Genomic DNA, 18,652 nt, shown 5'->3' with positions numbered 1-18,652 from the left:
CTATCTTTGTCCTCTTCCTCGAGGCCTTCTTCTTTGCAGCTCCAGCCTCAGCATCCTAATACTTGTGGCCTTTCCTGCCATACACCCAACATTAAAAGTCCTTACTTTCGCAACCCATATGTGAGCAGCACTGATGGACATTTAATTTGACAGTTTCACATCAGATGGCCTTCCTGATGCAATCTGCTGTGGATGAGCTTGTACTTTACACTCTCTTGTGCCTTTGTAGGGTTGCATTTATCAGAGATGGACACCAAGATCTAGACTTTAACATTTCCACCAGTAAGTTTATATATGGTTAAAGCACGTCAAATATTATGTGTGTACAGTATATTATTATATATGCCTCTAACGGCTCATTTCTTTAGGAGACGCCAGTGTTAAAAGTTTGAGTTTGCTGACCCCTGCTGTTAAGTGTAGGAATCAAACAAGACTACGTCCTATAGCCGCTGCAATTGAGAGACGTACTGAGTCAATGACAAAATTCCTCTACCGCTCCCTACACTTTGTTCAACCTGACTCAATGGCAGAAATCATGCGTAAAAGGTACTTTCAGATAGTTATTTACGTGCCTGGAACATGCCCATACACTTTTTACTGGATGTCCGTCACAACCTGAATTGCCTGTCTGCTAATCAGCTAATTAAAATATATTGAAATATTTGAATTATTTTGCTCCCTTGGGGTAACAGTAGACAAACAAAGTTTTTAAATAGCATTTATATGATAATATAATCTGAATATATATATTTTAAAAAGTATACTAATGTATTTACACAGCGAGTTAGTAAGGCCAGTAGGAAATTAGCATTTAACAGCATAATTGTGGGTGTGGCCATTTTGGGTTTTCATCATTTGAACTTCGCCGCCATCGCCTGGTGAACGTGTGTCCTGCACAACCAACGCGGCGGGAACAGATTGAAATAGTCGTTACAGGCCTCTGGCAACACGTTTTGTTCTTTATTCAGAGTAAGATGTGCCAACATCCAGCATGACAAAATTGTACAAAGTTCACAATTTATAAATGAAATATCACAGCAACTTGTGATCTCACACATTTATAGCAAAATTAAAATGTCAACAAATCCATGCTGTGTAGTACAAAAATAAATCAAACTTCAGTTCCACAGAGAGCACAATAGTTTATACAAAATCCTGTCTTTGTTGATGGTCACTGAAAACCAGTCTCAAAATGAATTGGCTCAAATAAAATAATAAACTCTGATGAATTCACAATAGTTTATATGAAAAGTCGGCTTTCTAAATATGTGACACCCTTTTTGTGACGGTCACGGATAACTCTATTCAGATTTGTTAATTATGTACCAACATCAGATGAGCAGCTGGTTTGTGCTTTAAAATCCATTTTCCCCTTTTTACTGAAAATGAGAATCATTCAAAAACTGGTGCTAGCTATTACTCTACTGAAGCATTACTATATTGGCAAAAAGCTGCAGACACAATGCTGTGGAGAAAGGCGTATGCAGTCATGGATGATGGGTAGTAGAGTCCTGAAAGAGGATAGTAAAGTACAATAGATGAGATTTGGTCAGGTGAACAACAAGCACCTTTTGCATTAGCTCTCCGAAAGGCAAATTCCCAACATGGTCGCTAACAACTAGAACAACAGAATGCAGGGGGTGCATATGTTCAGGCGTATGTTGGATTGTGTCGCCCGTCCAAAAATATCATCCACCATTCTCTCGTTTTATTGTTATTATTATTATTTTTTTTAAATCTTGAATTGATTGACTATTTGAATCCTTTGTACAGTGATTAGATATAAAGTGCTGCTGGGGGATAACTTCTTCCTTCTAAAACTTAGCCAAAGAAAAGGAAAGTTCATGTTTTTACACTTGATAATAGCCTACAGTTTAACTGCTATGGTTATAATCCTCCTCTGATTTCAAGTCCCTGTTCTTCCTCTCAGTGGTACTGAATCCACGCCTACAGTGGCTCCAAGCAGTTGCTTTCTCCAATCGTGTGCCAAAGAGGTCGTCTGGAAAAATTGCACGCCGCCATATGTAAGGATAATTTCAAGGACAAGTGCAAATAGTCTACTGGCACATAAGTGGGGACAATGACCCTGTTAGTCCTGCTGTCATACTCTATAAATACTCTTTAGAAAACCCTCTGGAGACCCTCCTGCCAGGCTTGCTGGGCTCTGCTTTTAGCTTCTGTAAGAACATCAAAACATGGAAACGAAGGTGTCCCTGTGCAAAATCGTACAGAAAAAAAGCGGAACTCATATACTTTCGTTTCTAAAACTCAATGTCCATGTTCCTTCCTCTTTTTTAAAAAGACTTTTTTTGTATTAAAAGATTTGTATAAAAATCAATATTTTACATAGGCTATATTAAAAAGATTCATGTTACCCCGCTATGTTTATAAACAAGAAATTGCATATACCCAACCTTTTTTTTTTTTTTTTTAATCCTTTGCAGATTGCATCCAGTACCTGCCATAAACAAATTATTTTCTTATTATATTGCTGAGACGTCTCTTGATCCTAGCAACAAAAGTCTGGAAATTGAGCTGATTTGATATTAGAAAGGCCAGAATGTGTTCTCTACAGGTCATTGTCTTCACACATTTGTTTTTGAGATCATTTTAAGGATGTGAACATGCATGTACTGCACAGATGTGTTCCTTTCAAGAATCAATTGGCTTTCCTAGGTAATGGGATTTCCACCATCGGGTTTCCGTGTAATGATGTTTACAATATAACAGTTCATACATACATTCATACATACGTCAGGTCAGTTTCCTCTTCGGATTCATTTACAGCACCAATTTTAAAAAATCCCCCACCTACAGCTACACATCAGAATTTTTTTTCCCCGGTTTTTCATTTGTTGTTTATCAAAAACAAAAACGGAAAAAAACAAAACATAACACAAAACGTTTCTCAAGCATTGTCAGAAAATAAAGCAATTGGGCAAGCCAGTTCTTGCTCTTTGAACAATGTACAAGCAGAAAAGAAGAAAACAAGAAAAGAAATCGTCCAAAATCATCCAGCAGAGAGAAAAATTAGTAGCTTCCTCCTCGCTTGTAATTTTTTTTTTAATTTTTATGTCACTGTCCAGTTATTTTTTTTTCATCTAAAACGATTTTGTCAAGCAATAAAAAGAACTCGCGTTCCATCATCATTAGCTTACTGATCAGAAATATACACTAAAATGTGCATACATGAGCAGCTAGAAACATTACATGACACTATGTCAGCTCATATGAAAACGTACAAAATGTGAATGTCCTCAAAAACTATTCTGCCGTTTACTTCATTTTTTTTTTTTAAATGTCTTTCCTCAAAGCAAGGCCTAAAAAGAAATTAAAAAAAAGAAAGAAATCATCATCTTGAGGTCTGTCTAAATTTTTATAATACCTCTTTTTTGAAGTGAACATAATTAAGAATATGTAACACTATATAAGTTACTGCACCGAACCGAGGAGGTCAAACCGTCACTGCTGCACGTGGATCTGATGAAGACGCCACACCTACGAGAGACACCGGTGTCCCTCTGATTGGATGGTTACACTGGTATCCCTTGAACTGCTTGCTTGATGTTTTCCAACAGGGCTTTGTTTTCTGGAGTCTGGTACTGGTCTTGGCTTGAATACATGTCCGTTAACGTGGTCACGTAGGCGTCAAAGTTTTGCTCGCTTAGTGCCTCCTGCAAAGACACGAAGAGGAGGAGACCACTGAGGCAGGTCGCCACTGAAGATACGCCATGGTCTTGGTTTAAGAAGATTTTTATGAGAACTTTTTTTTTTTTTTTGTAACAGTAACTGTGAACTTCAACAAAATGAAACAGAAAAACAATAGGTATATGCATTTTGTCATGTTGAAGAGAGAGATCCTTGAAACATTATTTTTTAATTGTTGTAAGTTAAATGCAAAATGCAGTTGGTGTCATTTTTGAAAATGCGAGGTTGGTTTTAATTAAATGCACATTGATCATATCAGGCTTGATTTAATATCCGTGTTTTAAATAAATGACTATCATAAGAAAAACAGTATTATTTCAGTTCAATACTCAAATTCAATTAAGGATTTTTCTGAAATCGATCCATATTTGAAGTGCATAAGACAAGCTGAGTAATTGAAACGAGAGACTTACTTGCTGGTGTAACTGTAAGCAACTGCTAGTCCGTAGAGGAGGCTCTTTGTGTGCCATTGGTTTCTATGGAAAGGCAGGAGGGACACAATTTATTACCATCGCCGAGAAAGCAAGGCGTTATTGCTACATTTAATCACTAGGTGGCAGCAGCTCTCCTTGCACACGAAACCACAACTTCACTGCAAAAATCGAAGCATATTGCTCTCGTTGGAGAAAAGACAAAAGGGGGCCAGGAACCCAACAAGGGAAGATACTAATGCTAGATATATTTAATTTCAGCAAAGCAGCCTGAACGACTAACTATCATTGCAATATCTTTTTTAAAGAAAGAATAGATCACTGGAAATTGAAATTGTACCCTTTTATTTACTGAAAGTTCAATTTAATTAAGTGAACAATCCGATTAAGAAGCCTGTAAAGTGCCGCAAGTCTGGAGAACGACCTGTTTCTCACTAATCACAAACTAATGCTAGAATAAACGAAGATGAAATAGAGGGTGATTGAAAATAGTTGGTTATGTTATGTTATGCATTCTGCTCTACCTCTTAGCAGAGAGAATGAGATGTGCTTTGTGAAGATCGTTCAACCACCACACTGCTTGAAAAGCAAAACTAACCTACATACTGTTTGAGCGGGAAGAGTTGGAATATGGCAGGCTACTTATTTGCGTCGCTAATCCATCCAACCAAACCTCATTCCACAACTCCCCCGGGGTGTTTTGAAATACAGGCAAATGGTGCACATCTTTAGAACTACAGCATGCACGACAGACTGCGGTCAGAAGTAAACAAGCGATTGAAAATAAGATGCTATCATTTCTGAGGCTAGCTATGTTCTGCAACTTGCCCGCTAGCCGTTCCTGGTGGCCCTTACCATATGAGGGAGCTGGACATTAGCTAAACTGTTTATCAGTGAATGGCTGAGGTTGGCCAGCTCATGCAGGAGAGATTCATTTTGCTGTTCAATCACCTTGTTTTCCTCCTCTAAGGACTTCAGGTTGGATTCCATTGTCGTAATCTGAGGGGTGGGTAAAGGAAGTGTGGTCCGTTGGTTACACACACTTCTACGCAAAAGTAGGAGTTTAGGGTGGCGCAGCCTTGAAGGGACTCACCTGTGTTCTAAGTTTGATCATGTCCGCCTCCACTTGTGAATTTGTTTCACTTAAATCTTTGATTTCTTCATCCAGCTGTTTGATGTCCTCCTCATGGTCCAGTCCTAAGAGAGGAGCAGCAGCATTAGCACAGGCTCACCCGAACAGTTTGACCTTTTATGCTACTACATTCCCACTTGATCCAAACTACAACATAGTGCAAACTTTTATTCTGTAAGGCCACAAAGTGATTCCTTGCATGGCAGCTGGATTCCTACGATTCCAATGCCAAGGGTCTCCATTTCCAATTGCCCTACTATCAGAGGGATCCATGACATTAATCCAAAACAATTACATGCCAGACATGTCAAGTGTCAAGCTGACGGAAGTCCAGCCACCAGCTTCAAATACAGGTGCTTTTGCAGCTGCTCCACTTAACTATGCGTCCATGTTCCCCCCGATCAAGCCATCTTTAATTGACTCACTGTGAAATTACAGCATATGAGGCATGTAAAGGAGCTAATGGCTAATTTGTATGGCAGAGGGGTGTCGGTCTTGGTACTCGTGCTCTATGGAAGTCTGTGTAAGGAAGAAAGCTCTTCGAACCTTAGGGCTCAATTAAGGGAAGCCTCAGAAAAGAACCATGCACAAACACACACACACACACACACATACAAAACAATACAAAAGTGAAGGAGCCTCTGTTATCACAGTTCCCCCATTGTCTTTATTGAGTGAGTGAGTTACCATTGCTGGAACGCTGCTGCTTTATCGTGAGCATTTCCACCCCCGAGAGCCTGGCTTTCCTCATGGCCGAGGTGGCGCGCGGACACCCGGACAGACTGGACCACAGGGAGAGTTGGTTTCAGTATGTGTTGCACAAAATTGCACTGGCAAGAGTTTAACAAGAATTTAAGTGCCGCCTAATTGCAGATCTAGTAATGATGCGCGCTCTGGTCTGAACGGCAACGCAGGATCTCCTCAGCACCTCTGTTGTGCTGACGAGCCGAGACGCGCGATAGCCGGTAGCGGAGAGGGCGCGGCGGGGCAGCCGAGTTCTGCAGAACCCCACCTGCGATGTGTCAGGAAGCTCCCGCTGACGTGACCCGAGCCGTCGCAGCCTGGAGTGGGGCAGGACATGCCCTCCGTCTTGCCAGACTTCCACGTGAACTGGATGCCGTTCAGGTAGCCGTCCTTTTGCCTCTTGGCAGCTAGGGGGCACCCCGACGCGCTTCTGTGGGACACGTACTTGCCCGTCACGTGTCCCTGACCGTCGCAGCCCGGCACCGGACACCTTGAGAGGGGCAGAGTGGAAAAGGTTCGGCGGTGATGCAACTTTGCTTTAGTTTCTGAATGAAACACCGTCGTGGCGTCGTGTGAGTGAACAGAATTTCCTTTTTTTCTCCATCTGTATTGTTTGATATCTTCTCCAAAGATATCATCGCCTTGTTTTAAGCTGTCTGTGGAGCTGCTCTTATCGCTGTATTAGCATTCTGAAAGTGCATCAACACCAGCGCTAATCAGATACAACGAGGCAGTAAAATATTCAGCGGGTCATAGCTCACGAAATTGGATGATTGCAGAAGGATGCGCTACCTGCGTTTGGTTGGGGCGTGGTGGTGGCGGCATTGTGCCTGTCTAGTCGTTACATCATCTGTTTCTGCTCAACATCAGTCCACTTCCAAAAGGCTTTGTCCAAAAGCATTAGAATATATAGTTCTGCCGGTACCAACAGCAGCTGCTGCAGCTGCTCCTGCTGTGAGAGTCTCCAGCCCTTCAATGTAAAGGCCCAACAAACCCAACAATCTTTAGTTTCTCAATTTGGGATCAGTAAAGTACATCTATTCTATTCTATTCTACACTACTCTTGAGATCAAAACCCAATTGTCTTCCAACAAGCTAGAGCAAAAACACGATTATTATGTCTAATTTTGCAATAAGTTGATATGTTTAAGATGTGCCACGGCAACATTACAGAGGCAAAAAAATAAAAGTCAGATGAAAGATTTCGTAGGAGGACTGGAATAGAAGGATGTGGTAATACTTTAAAAACATGAAACACAAAATTCTAGAAGAATTCACAGAGGTCGCGGCTACTAAAGAGTGCATTATTCAATTCTGTGGATTTTTGGACTTTATACTTTAGTCATTCTTCTCTGTATAGTTCTTAAATATATTGCAGAGTGCAAAGGCCGGCTAAAATAATGCACGGGGCACAGGCTGTGATTAGCAGAACAAGCTGGCAGGGAACCGTGTGGCATCAGAAGACACCATCCGAGGCGGTGTTATTTGTGCTCTGCGCCACCCGAGAAATCAATGCAGCTGCAGGGCTGCGGCCACGGAGAGATTTCGGTCGGGTTCAATCAATCTGTCTCTGCTTGCGCGCCGCCCTCTGTCTTCCCCCACCAGCGTGTCTGCAGGAGTTCGCCAGAGATTGCACAAACTCTCCTTTCAAATCGCCTCTGCCTCTGCCGCCGCCGCCGCCGCCCGCTTCTGCCCTTCTGGAGTTTCTCCTGTGCGGCCAGATTAGAGCTCCAGCTCACACTTGTCTTGTCAGACCTAATGCTGATTTATTTCTGCCGGCGAAATCCTCCAGCAACCAGCGCCCCCTCCAAAAACAGAGGCTTGATCATTTATTCCGGTTCACTCAGCACACTTCCAGCGCACGTTTCAACAGTCTGGGAGAGTGTTTACGCTGCTTTTACTTTGGAGGCTCGTTTCACAAAATCTCACAACCCTTATCATTCAAAAGCAGGGCAATTGTCATGTGTGAGCTGAGAATCAAACAATCCAAAAAAAATAAATAATAATAATCAGATAAACTCATGTCATGTTTCCAAGGGGACGACTATCAGTGACGGACCTGCCTCCCACATATTTTTGGTTAATTTAGTTAACCAGCAATTATTATTTTATTTATGATGTTTGTTCAAATCCATCCATCCATTTTCTATACCTGCTCACCCCTGAACCCCTGCACCCGATTTCTAAGTGTGTTCCTGCTTTGCACACTGTTTTTTTTTTAATAGCCAAATACATTGCGATGTCCTATAAGCAACTGAATATTGTATATATCGGCTGTTTGCCAATGTTCCAATAGGTGGTGCAGGATGTAGAGATTCACGTGCACTGACATGCACGCGCGTGCGCCTGAGAAAACCAAAGGACAGAAAGGCCTCGAAACTGCACCAGAGCAGAAATAACACCAGCTGAGCTTCACACATCAAAGTTCTAAGGTCTCATATCAGAGAGCGATGACGGTCTGCTGCCCCCTTTAGGATGGATGAAACTTCACAGCAGTCGTACGTTGTGTTTTTTGTTTTTTTTTATCAATGTTTGCTGCGGGTGACGTTAAGCATGCCTCAAAAGCGGCGGAGTGGGAAGAGGAGACAGGAGAGCGATGGTCGGCGTGGCCGCTGTACCTGATAGGCTCCTGGTCCTCCTTGTTCTCTTTGCTGTGGATGATCTTTATCCCGCTTTTCCTGGCCCGCGGACACCCTGAGAGACTGCAGACAAATGACAGCGATGCAAAAGTTGAGCACAATGTACGAGCGTGTGCGCTCGGGCGAGATGGCGGGGGAAGGGAGTGAGGCAGGGGGTGGGGGGGGCGGTTTGTCCAAGCAGAAGGACAGTAAGGTGTGAGTTTCCATCCATTTCTTCTATCTGTTTCTATCTGCAGGAGAGGGACAGGGCTTTCTCCATTACTGCATTACTCCACCCATCGCAACGTCTCAACATCTCAAAACACACCTGCTCCACTCAGCATTCAACTGATGATTCAACTCCTTCCCCCGTCATCACATTCATTATCGTACTGGTAACCTTCCTGTCCTCTTATTCCTCTTTTTATTAAAGAGCGTTCCTGAAAAGCACTCAAATAAAATGTACATAATACTACTAATAATACTACTACTACTACTACTACTACTACTGCTGCTGCTACTGCTGCTACTGCTACTACTACTACTACTACTACTACTACTAATAATAATTAGGGATGCACCAATACTACTCTTTTACAGAACAAGTACGAGTACTTGCTTTTCAGTACTCACTCACATTTAATACGAATACTTAAGTACAATAAGGCCATCAATTGAACAACATTCATCAGTATGTTTTTCTGCCACAAGTTTCACTACACAAATGCAACAAAAATGTCATATAGATGCATTACATATACAACTGGTATTTGTGTCGTGGTATCGGCACGAGTACAAGTACTCAACCCCAGTATCTGTACTGACAGCTATACATCGCATGTATGAGAGACACGGTGCATACTGTACCTTCTGTGTGAGGCGTAGTTGCCAGTGATATGTCCCGAACCATCGCACCCTGGTGTCGGGCACCTGGGGCAGGAGACACAAAAAAGGGCTCAGGGCCTACAGCAATAGAGGATCTGCCTGGTGGGGCGGCCTTCGCATCTTATCAATGACAACAGTAGGACGGAAGCAAAGGGTAGAGTTCAGGCAGCTCTTCAAAACACAGACAGGTCATTGGTGTTCTGCGTACATCACAGCGGCGTTGTTTCCGCTAACGACCAGATAATATTGAATTGGTAAGGTTGTATTGTCGTGACAGTTGGCTAGAATTGGAGTTGCAGTTGCAGTGCATTGTCCCAGTTCCAGACCAGCGGCTGAGGTAAAAGATCCAAGATTCCTGAGCAGTGAGCAAAGCTGGAGCCGCTCTGTCGCACTGCTGTGCAGTTCAATCGCTAAAGGTTGTTTTTCTTTCTAACCTTGTGTGTGTGTGCCGAGTACAGAAAGTGTTTGTGAAATTGCAGCGACATTGACACTGCGCACTGCACCGCTTTATAAAGTTAAGTCTCACTTGAAGCCATTTCTGTCTTTTTAGACTGTCAAGATTGGCCATGATCACTTCCATGACTCCTCGTTGTTGTTGTTGTTGTTGTTGTTGGTGGTGGTGGTGCAGGGCAGTGAGTCACAGTTGTTTGGCCTGATCAGAGAACAGTTGATAATACTGAATGACGTCATCAGAAGTCAGTTCTTGAGTCCCATCCCTTGGTATGAACAAGCAATCTAACCCCGATCAACTAGATTTGGCCATTAGGATTCTGTTCTTTTAGGATTGGGCAGACTTTAGTGTGACAGGTAGCAGCTAGTGTTAGCCAATCAGAGGCCAAGTGAGGTGGATATTGACAAAAATTCACAAACAGAACAGCACTGTGAACTCAAGTCAGTGCTACTCGAACATATTTCTTTTTGATCTCGTCAACTCAAAACATTCCTGCTGATAGCAGAGCATAAAGAATTATGGTTTACTTAATATTATAGGTGCAATTAACTTAAAATTACAGATTAAACAAACACAAATAATTACCGTGAATGCAATATTTTTTTGTTTTCTATCTTTCATTGAAGTTCATCATTTCAATAGAATAATAACCTCAATTATTTTCTGAAAAGCCAGCGGTTGAGCCAGTGGCAAGGTTGAGTTTTTGTGCAAGATGCATAATTTAACTCTGCTCTTGAATGAAGTTCTGCAAAGTTTTTTTTTAACAGCCAAATACATTTTGATGTCCTATAAACATCTTTCAGAAATGTCAATAATGATAATTTCCATGGTACATCTGTTCTATAAATTATACTTAATGGGACTGTTGTAACATGGAAATGTTTGGGTATGTTTCTTTTATTATTCAGTAATTACCACATTATATATATATATATATAAAAAAAAAAATTCCAAACAAACTTTTTTTTGAAGGCCTCCTGGATATAAAACAGGGAACTGAGCGAGATCACAGTAAAAGTAAAGCCAAAACATCTTCGCTGCTCCCTGACCGTATTTAATGTTTGAGTTCTTCTAAAGAATTCTCAGAATAAATTGTGCATCATTACAAACAAATCCAATAAGTCTTTACCAAAAATACTTTCTTTACTTTTATGTACTTTTTAATTTTTTTTTATTTATATATATATATGTATATGTATATATATATATGTGTATATATATATATATATATATACACATATATATATATATATATATATATATATATATATATATATATACATATATATATATATATATATATATATATATATGTATACATATGCTTTATATTTGCTTTATATTTTGCTTTATGATGATGAACTCATCTCAAATGACTCATCAACATTGATGATGTGCTTGTGAGTTCTGCAGCACTGTGGGAGGACGGCCATAGCGTTTACTTTAACCGTCAGCTGTTTAACGATCAGGCAGACTTTGTGTGCGGCGTGCAACACCGAACTTTGATTCCAGTCTCAAAGGGGGACGGTGGGAGTAACCGGCTATGATTAAAACGCCTCCGAGAGATTTCTTGAAGATGCAAAAAAAACAAACAAACAAACAAAAAAACAAACATATGGAAGACATGGAGGCCAAGCCGATTGACTTCAAAAGGCGAGTTTGCAAACAACACGATGCGCCTGAACGCAGCAGCCGCCATCGCGTCGGTCGGTCGGTCCACGCTGCGCTGCACCGCAGGCGTCAGTAGGGGGTGACCTTGCCCCGGACCAACAAAAAAAACACACACACGCACACACACACACACACACACGCACACACACACACACACACAAACTGAGCGAGACACACAAATAATGCATGTCAGTGAGTCATCTCACGCCTTACTTGAGCTCTTGCGCGTTGTTGGCCAGCATGCTTCGAATGCTTTTATCGGCCAAAGGACAACCTGAGAGACTGAGAAATAGATGGGCGGAAAATTAGTTCCATCACAGAGTGAAAGCAGACGGACGACAAAAACACAGGAGCCAACAAAAAGGAAAGAAATTCAAGAAATAAAGGACACTCGCATCGACACACACACGTATGAACACAACGCATGCACACACGACGCAAACCATGATGCAAGTGCAGGGAGTTGGTTTAAAGACGTTAACCCCCCCCCCCACTCCCTCACTCCCCGACTCCCTCTTTCTCAGAGGGATGATTGGACCATGCATCATTTTATTTTTTTTGTTAAGAAGAAAATTAACATACAAGGTATTTTTATTTATTATTATTATTTTTTTTTAATATTGCAGCTTATTTGGCAACCTGATCTTGTTCGTGCGGCCATGTCATCCCCGAGCCTGATAGTATTCAGTCCTCCAGCCTCTCCCTGCACGCCAATTACGCCGTCTGCCGCTCTGAATGGTAAACGCTTAGTCAACAATCGCGCTATAGGAAGGACCTGGAGGAGTGAATAACATCAGCTTAGAGGGCTTTACACACGGCCCACTGAGAAATGCTTTCATCCCAGGGTTTAGCTTCAAAAATTAGCATGGATTCCTCGCTTAATTCAATTTTCTCCGTCCTTATTATTGCTGCTTTTTTTGCGAAAACCTGACACTCTCGGGGTTGTCGGTCATCAAAGGGCTAACACGTGAGAGAGACACTCTGCCAGTGGGTGGGGGTGCTGGGGGTGGGGGGTAGGTGGGCGGGGTTTGACAGCATCGTCGAGGTAAGCTGAAAACAATAAAGAGAAATGAACCGAGGATCCACCAGAAGAAGAGGAAGTCACACCTTCGATGTGAGGCGAAATTGCTCGTCAAGTGACCACTTCCATCACACCCCGGTGTGGGACATCTGCCACCGGAAAGATAGACAGATTCATAAGCCCAAAGGGAAGGAGGAGAAAGTGTGAGAATTACGGCCTTTTCTTTGTCTGGTTGGTTTTTTTTTTATCGTTTTGCTTTTCACTCTTGGTTTCTCATTGTTTCCAGTTTAGCTTCACTGTCTCGGATGGCGGCAGCCGCTACGCTCGGAATGGCGAGGAAACACCGGCGACTTGTCTGGAGTGTAATGGAGGGAGGGAGGGAGGGAGGGAAAGAGAGGAGGTGGCGGAGGAGGGTGGCTACAGCGAGGGCGTCGGTGAGCAGCTGCCGGCCCTCTCGACCCCGAGCGGACGAAGCAACGGATCAAAGCTCAAAGTCGTGTAAGCAAGCCAGCAGCGCGGCGTGGGGGGGGCAATGCAGGCTAAGCGGAGGGAAGGATCAAAAAGAAAAGGATGGAGGACAAGAGCAGGAGATGGGTTTCGGGGGGGTGGGGTTTCAGGTGGGTGGAGGTGGTGGTGGTGGGACACCGGGACACGTCGGGAGCAGAAGGAGGCTCTTACGTGATCAGGTCCTTCTTACTCTCTTTGCACTGGACGTACTTGGGCTTGGGGCTGGCCATGGTCACGTCGGTGGTGAAGGACTGGTCGTCCAGCAGGTCGTGGAAGGGGTCCAGGTCGTCCGGCTGGTGGTGGTGGTGGTGGTGGTGGGGTGGGAGGAGGTGGAGGTGGAGGGAGGAGTGAAGAAGAGAGAAAAAGACTTGTTTTATTAACCGTTTCCACCGCCAACATTCTCGCTTTTCTTTTAGCTTCATTGCGTCTTTGTCTTTCTCTCTCTCTCTCTCTCGTGCACGCACGCACGCACACACACACACACACACACACACACACACCCACACACACACCTGTCAAACCAGAGTCTTGTCAATTTGAATGCTAATGGTTGTGCCCGTGCGACGACAGAGCTTCACCTGTCAGTCTGGCGGAGCTGAAAAATATAATCCCAGGGAGGAAATAATAACTTGCCGCAGAGCGAGCGAGCGAGCGGTGTGTGCAAAGTGTGCGCGGGTGTGTGAGTGTGTGTATATGTGTGTGTGTGTCGCTGCCGCTGCTCACTCGTGGGTGTTCAAAGGACATTATTGTGTTGCCCTGCGCCTACAGAACACTCGCAGGAATTGGCTGGCTTGCTGGCTGGCTGGCTGTCCCTCGGGTTGCAATGCGCCGGTCTGCCGCTAGATGGCACTGTGACGCAGCGCCAAACACCTCCCGCCTGCCGCCTCTGCCGCTTTTGTCTGCAGTGAGTACAGCCGCGCCAGTAACGCAAACCTCTCTCTCTCTCTCTCTCTCTCTCTCTCTCTCTCTCTCTCTCTCTCCCCTGTCTGTGCTCGCAGTGTACGTACAGTAATGCCCATAATAAAGAGACGGGGTCCAGAAACAGCCCAATTTATCCGGCACTCCAGCTGTCTGGGAGCGAACGAAGCCGGGGCAGCCAGCGAGTGTATCTCCAATTAGAGGGAAGCACGGGCAGGAAGGAAGGACGGAAGGAGAGGAGGGGAGGAAGGAAGGAAGGAGGGAGGGGAGGAAGGAAGGAAGGGAGAGAATGGCACATGCAATGCATACAGAAGCGCAGAGCTAACTAGGCTAGGGCAGGGAGCTGGCATATAGACACAGACACTCCCAGAGAGACACGGGCGGCCGTATGAATATTCACATTGTAGTGTATTGTGCATGTGGCTGCACACACCGACAGGCGCTCTTTGATGAGATGAGATATTCCCGATTCCCTCCCAAGGTGCCGCGTTGCATAATTCATTTTTTTTTTTTTTTGCAGAGGAGAGAAAAATTTAAAAAAAATATAACATCAACAAACAAACAAAAAAAAAAAACGCACAGTGGAGCATGCTGGGAAGCGCGGTACAAACAGAACAGCAACCTTGGTGCGCCACGACGTCGATTAACATGTAGATTTTTTTTTTTTCCTTCTCAGAACCCCCCCGCGATGGGCTTTGCAATAATTTAGAGTACAACTGTGATCCAGACGGGGAGGTGAGAAAGACAATCAGACGGGAAATGCTAATGTTTGACTTGGAGACGTTGTGTTTAATCAGCGACTCAGAGGGGAAACCATCTTTTTTTTTTTCAGGGGAGCTGAGACATATTGAGCAGACAGCGGAATGAACGATCTATAAACGATCGTATGCGGCTGATTCATGATTCGCTAACGATGGTTAGCCTCCGCCGCTATCCGTCTCTCTCTCTCTCGCAGCCAAATGAATAAAACCAACAAAATCCAAGTCTGGCGGCGGCGGTGAGCAACACGGAACTCGACTCTGCGGCTGCTTTGAGTTTCCCCGACACTTTAGGAGGGGAGGAGTTTCTTCCCACCACTTTTTTCATTTTTTATCTCATTTCATTTATTTTTTTTTTTTTACCTCTTTCTCGTCCTCGTCTATGTGTTTGATCTTGGTGTAGTCTACTGGCAGGTCCCAGCAGTCGGCGGCGTCCCCCATGCCGTAGCAGCGGGAGCCCAGCAGGGCGGCTTGCCTCTGGGGGGACATGGGCTCCAGAGGGGTGAGCACCGAGTCCCCCCTGCCGCCGCCGCCGCCGCCGCCACACAGGGGTTTGCTTATGCTCAGGTCCAGCGTACCGTTCTCGTCAACGTCTAGACCGGGGCTCTGCGTGTTGGTTGGGGTGGTGGCGGGGTCAGGGGTCAAGGGTCAGGTTGTTGCGCGTTGTGGAAGTGATGATTGTGTGTGGGTTGGGGGAGCGGGGCGGGGCGGGGGGGATAAAGGAAACAGAGAGACAGAGAGAGAGAGAGAGAGAGTTCCTGATTAGAGGGGCAGTCAAACATTGAGGCACATCGTCGATCACAGCCTGGACAAAAACACCCATCCACCATCCATCCATCCATCCATCTTCAACACCCACCTTTTCCTGCAGTCAAGGTCATGGGGGTCTGCTAGATCCTCCCCCATTCGCCAGTTCATTGCAGGGCCACACAGAGACAGGCAACCATTCGCACTCACACACACACACCTACAGTCAGAGTTGCCAGTGCACCTCACACGCAGGGGTTTGCACTGTGGGAGAAGGTTGGAGAACCTGGAGAGAACCCACGCAGACACAGGGAGGACACCCGCAATCGAACCCACAACCTTCTTGCTGTGAGGCGGCAACTCGAGCCACTTCTCCACCGTGTTGCTGGACACCAACGTTTTCACAAAGATGGGGCTGAAATGCCTGCGACTGCGTTCCGATTAAAGCCGCTTCCGCCCTCCCTCCGTCTCAGAGGAAACATTAGACACTTGGATCGTGCGGCCACAGTGCAGTGCGCCACTGATTACGGGAGATCATCGGGCCTAAAGGATGAGCGCGGCCCTCCCTCCCCCCCTTCCTCTCCCGCTCCATCCCGCCGCCGTGTCCTCCGCGCGGTCAGGGGCACTGCGTGCGTCCCACTGTGTGTTTGTTGCGCGCGTGAGGCTAATTTGAGGCGACATCACGGGAGGGCAGGGGGGGAGGAGGGGTGAGTTTGACAGGGGGTGGGGGGGGCAGGGTGGAGCTCGTGCTCGGCCCGCTGCAACATCCAAAAATAGAGGCTGCGAGTCGCTGGAAACCAGAGGCGGGAACGACTGTTTAGTAGCGAGTTTGCTTCAGTTTCCTGTGAACCCCCCCCCCTGTCGCTCTCGCGCAAGGACGGAGGTCTTTGCTGGCGCGAGCCTCCCCGTCTGTAGCCTCGTCCCTCCTCCTCCCGCCCGACTCCCAACGCTGATTCCATCCGACAGTGCCCCCCGGTGGGGGTGAGGAGGGGGTGTTTCTCCCGGCGCCTGAACCCAACACCTCCACGTGACGGTGTGCGCGCGGCAACTGACTCAGATGTGCCGGGCCGACTGAGCTGAGACAGAGCTGAACTGAGGACTGGAATAAAAAAATAAAAACCCCCAAAACACTGTTTTATAAATTGAAAAAAAAAAAAAAAAACACAACCAAACATTGCGAGTCATAACGGAAAAAAAAACACAAATTGTGAAATAAATAGAAAACTGTGCGATGCTAAGGCTAAGCAACATTTAAAATGCTGCTAAGCTAAGGCTAAACGAGAAAGTGTATGTTGAGCATTAGCGCATCCCAGCCAACAGATTTAAAAAAAAAAACAACAACACAAATTGTGAAATAAACAGAAAATAGTGCTAAGCTAAGGCTAAGCGAGACACGTTTAGCGTTAGCGCATTAGCGTCTCCATGCCAGAATTTCAGTCAACGGATTGAAAAACAAAACAAATTGTGAAATAAACAGAAAACGGTACTAAGCTAAGGCTAAGCTAGCTAAAGCGTATTAGCGCCTCCTTGCCAGAATTTCAGGCGACAGATTTCAGCTTCGGAAGCGTGTCCTTCAAGCATCCACTCAATGTGCATTAGTTCGAGGAGGTGGGGGTGGGGGTGGGGTTGCTGAGCAGAAAATGAGAAGGGACTGCTGGGGCAGCGGAGGGGTCGCCACCTCGGAGGAGGGGACCCGGTGGCACGTGACGGGTGAGTGAGTGAGTGCGCCCGGGGGAGCCGCCCTCTCCGTGTCGGCCGCCGCCTCGCATGTCACCGCGCCATTAATGCGACCCAACCCCTTCGTATCGAATTAACGGGGACGACGAGCACCCGCCTCCCTCGTTAAAAAAAATCCCCACCGCCCGACCCCCGTCCTCGGTAACCGCTGACCCCCGTTGCCATGGAAGTGCCTGGTGCGACTGGACCTAAACCACAAGAGGTCATTTGCTAATTTCTGAATACTTGTGTCAAAATGTAATCTGTAAGCAGAATATCCCTCACTTGATTTTTTTCTAACGGTCAGTCTGAAGACAAATAAATGATACATTTAATCTCTTCCGGTTGCTGACGAGGCCGAAGTATAGTGTAAAACTCCATCTGCATCGTGCCTACAGACGCAGGACAGCAGCGAAGTGCTGCCTAAACATTAGAATGAGAGACGGGGAAACAAACAGACAACTGGATAAGCTAAGACGGCAAGAGAAGGTGTGTGTGTGTGTGTGTGTGTGTCTTTGAGGAACAGCGGGTGCCACGAGGTGAGGTGTTGAGATGAAAGGCGGGAGAAGAAAGAAGCCTTGAAGTTTCCCTGTCTCCCTCTGCTGCCCTGAATGCATCCTGGCCGCCTGGCCCCGAGCAGGAGAAGGACAGGCGATGGAATGAGGAGGGACCAGAGGAAGTCCTGACCGCTCCGGGCGCTGCTCCCTGCCAACTTTATTCTGCTTCTCTCCCAAGAGTTGAAGCAAGTTCCTCCTGCGAGCCTTTCTTCACCTCCCCCCCTCGCCCCCCCCACCCCCTCCCTCCCAACACCTCCTCCTCCTCCTCCTCCACGCTTAAGCCCTCACTGATGAAACCCACTTCATTTTTTCTTCTTGCATTTTAATTCCTGAGAAACCTGTATCTTTTTTTGGGGTGTGCTGCTTCCTGTCTTGTTCATTTGCGGGTTTATTTTTAAGGTTCTCTCGTTCTCTAGAATTCCTGCTTCTGTCCTTCTACCTTCTTTGTGACCCTCAGGAGTTTCACTCGTGCCTTGCTGATCTCCTTGTGCCATTCACTCACATCCCTCCTTTTCTCCTTTCTCACCTCTGTCTTTTGGTACTCGCAAACCAGTGGGTGATCTCTACACACAGTCAATGGATAAAGCATAAGGATTTATTTTTTTACCTTGGGTTGACAGGTTGACATGCTTCGGGATTTTCCCACTTAACCATTAAAGGGCTCCAGCGGAGCCCTGCTGCAACAACCACAAGCAAAACCAGCCTCCTCGTGACATCGTGGGAGTCCCTACCGTCAACATTAGAATCAAGTGTGGGCGTTGGCCCTCCGCTGTGCTCACGCTCTCACC

At 45.5% G+C, this 18,652-nt stretch overlaps 1 protein-coding gene across 5 annotated transcripts in view; it reads right to left on the bottom strand.

The window, feature by feature from the left end:
- Positions 1 to 938: 938 nt before the first annotated feature.
- The window catches only part of myt1lb (myelin transcription factor 1-like, b), a 98,511-nt gene continuing 80,797 nt past the window's right edge, over positions 939 to 18,652 (bottom strand). For 3 of the 5 annotated variants that reach the window (XM_076027593.1, XM_076027594.1, XM_076027595.1), the window contains exons 11-21: positions 15,208 to 15,450; positions 13,340 to 13,461; positions 11,854 to 11,922; positions 9,501 to 9,563; positions 8,634 to 8,717; positions 6,284 to 6,505; positions 5,959 to 6,053; positions 5,233 to 5,336; positions 4,995 to 5,138; positions 4,122 to 4,184; positions 939 to 3,674 (exon numbers count right to left, since the gene is read on the bottom strand). In XM_076027593.1, the coding sequence (XP_075883708.1) occupies positions 3,534 to 3,674; positions 4,122 to 4,184; positions 4,995 to 5,138; positions 5,233 to 5,336; positions 5,959 to 6,053; positions 6,284 to 6,505; positions 8,634 to 8,717; positions 9,501 to 9,563; positions 11,854 to 11,922; positions 13,340 to 13,461; positions 15,208 to 15,450 (1,350 nt within the window). In that variant the 3' untranslated portion in view covers positions 939 to 3,533. The remainder of the gene's footprint in view (positions 3,675 to 4,121; positions 4,185 to 4,994; positions 5,139 to 5,232; positions 5,337 to 5,958; positions 6,054 to 6,283; positions 6,506 to 8,633; positions 8,718 to 9,500; positions 9,564 to 11,853; positions 11,923 to 13,339; positions 13,462 to 15,207; positions 15,451 to 18,652) is intronic. The other 2 variants (XM_076027597.1, XM_076027598.1) reach the window with 2 other exon arrangements.

The sequence above is a fragment of the Nelusetta ayraudi genome, unplaced genomic scaffold (genome assembly GCF_046127955.1).
Source record: "Nelusetta ayraudi isolate G7.1 ecotype Tasmania unplaced genomic scaffold, CSIRO-AGI_Nayr_v1 ptg000021l, whole genome shotgun sequence".
NCBI classification, from domain to species: domain Eukaryota; kingdom Metazoa; phylum Chordata; class Actinopteri; order Tetraodontiformes; family Monacanthidae; genus Nelusetta; species Nelusetta ayraudi.
This window is presented reverse-complemented; position numbering and strand designations above follow the sequence as displayed.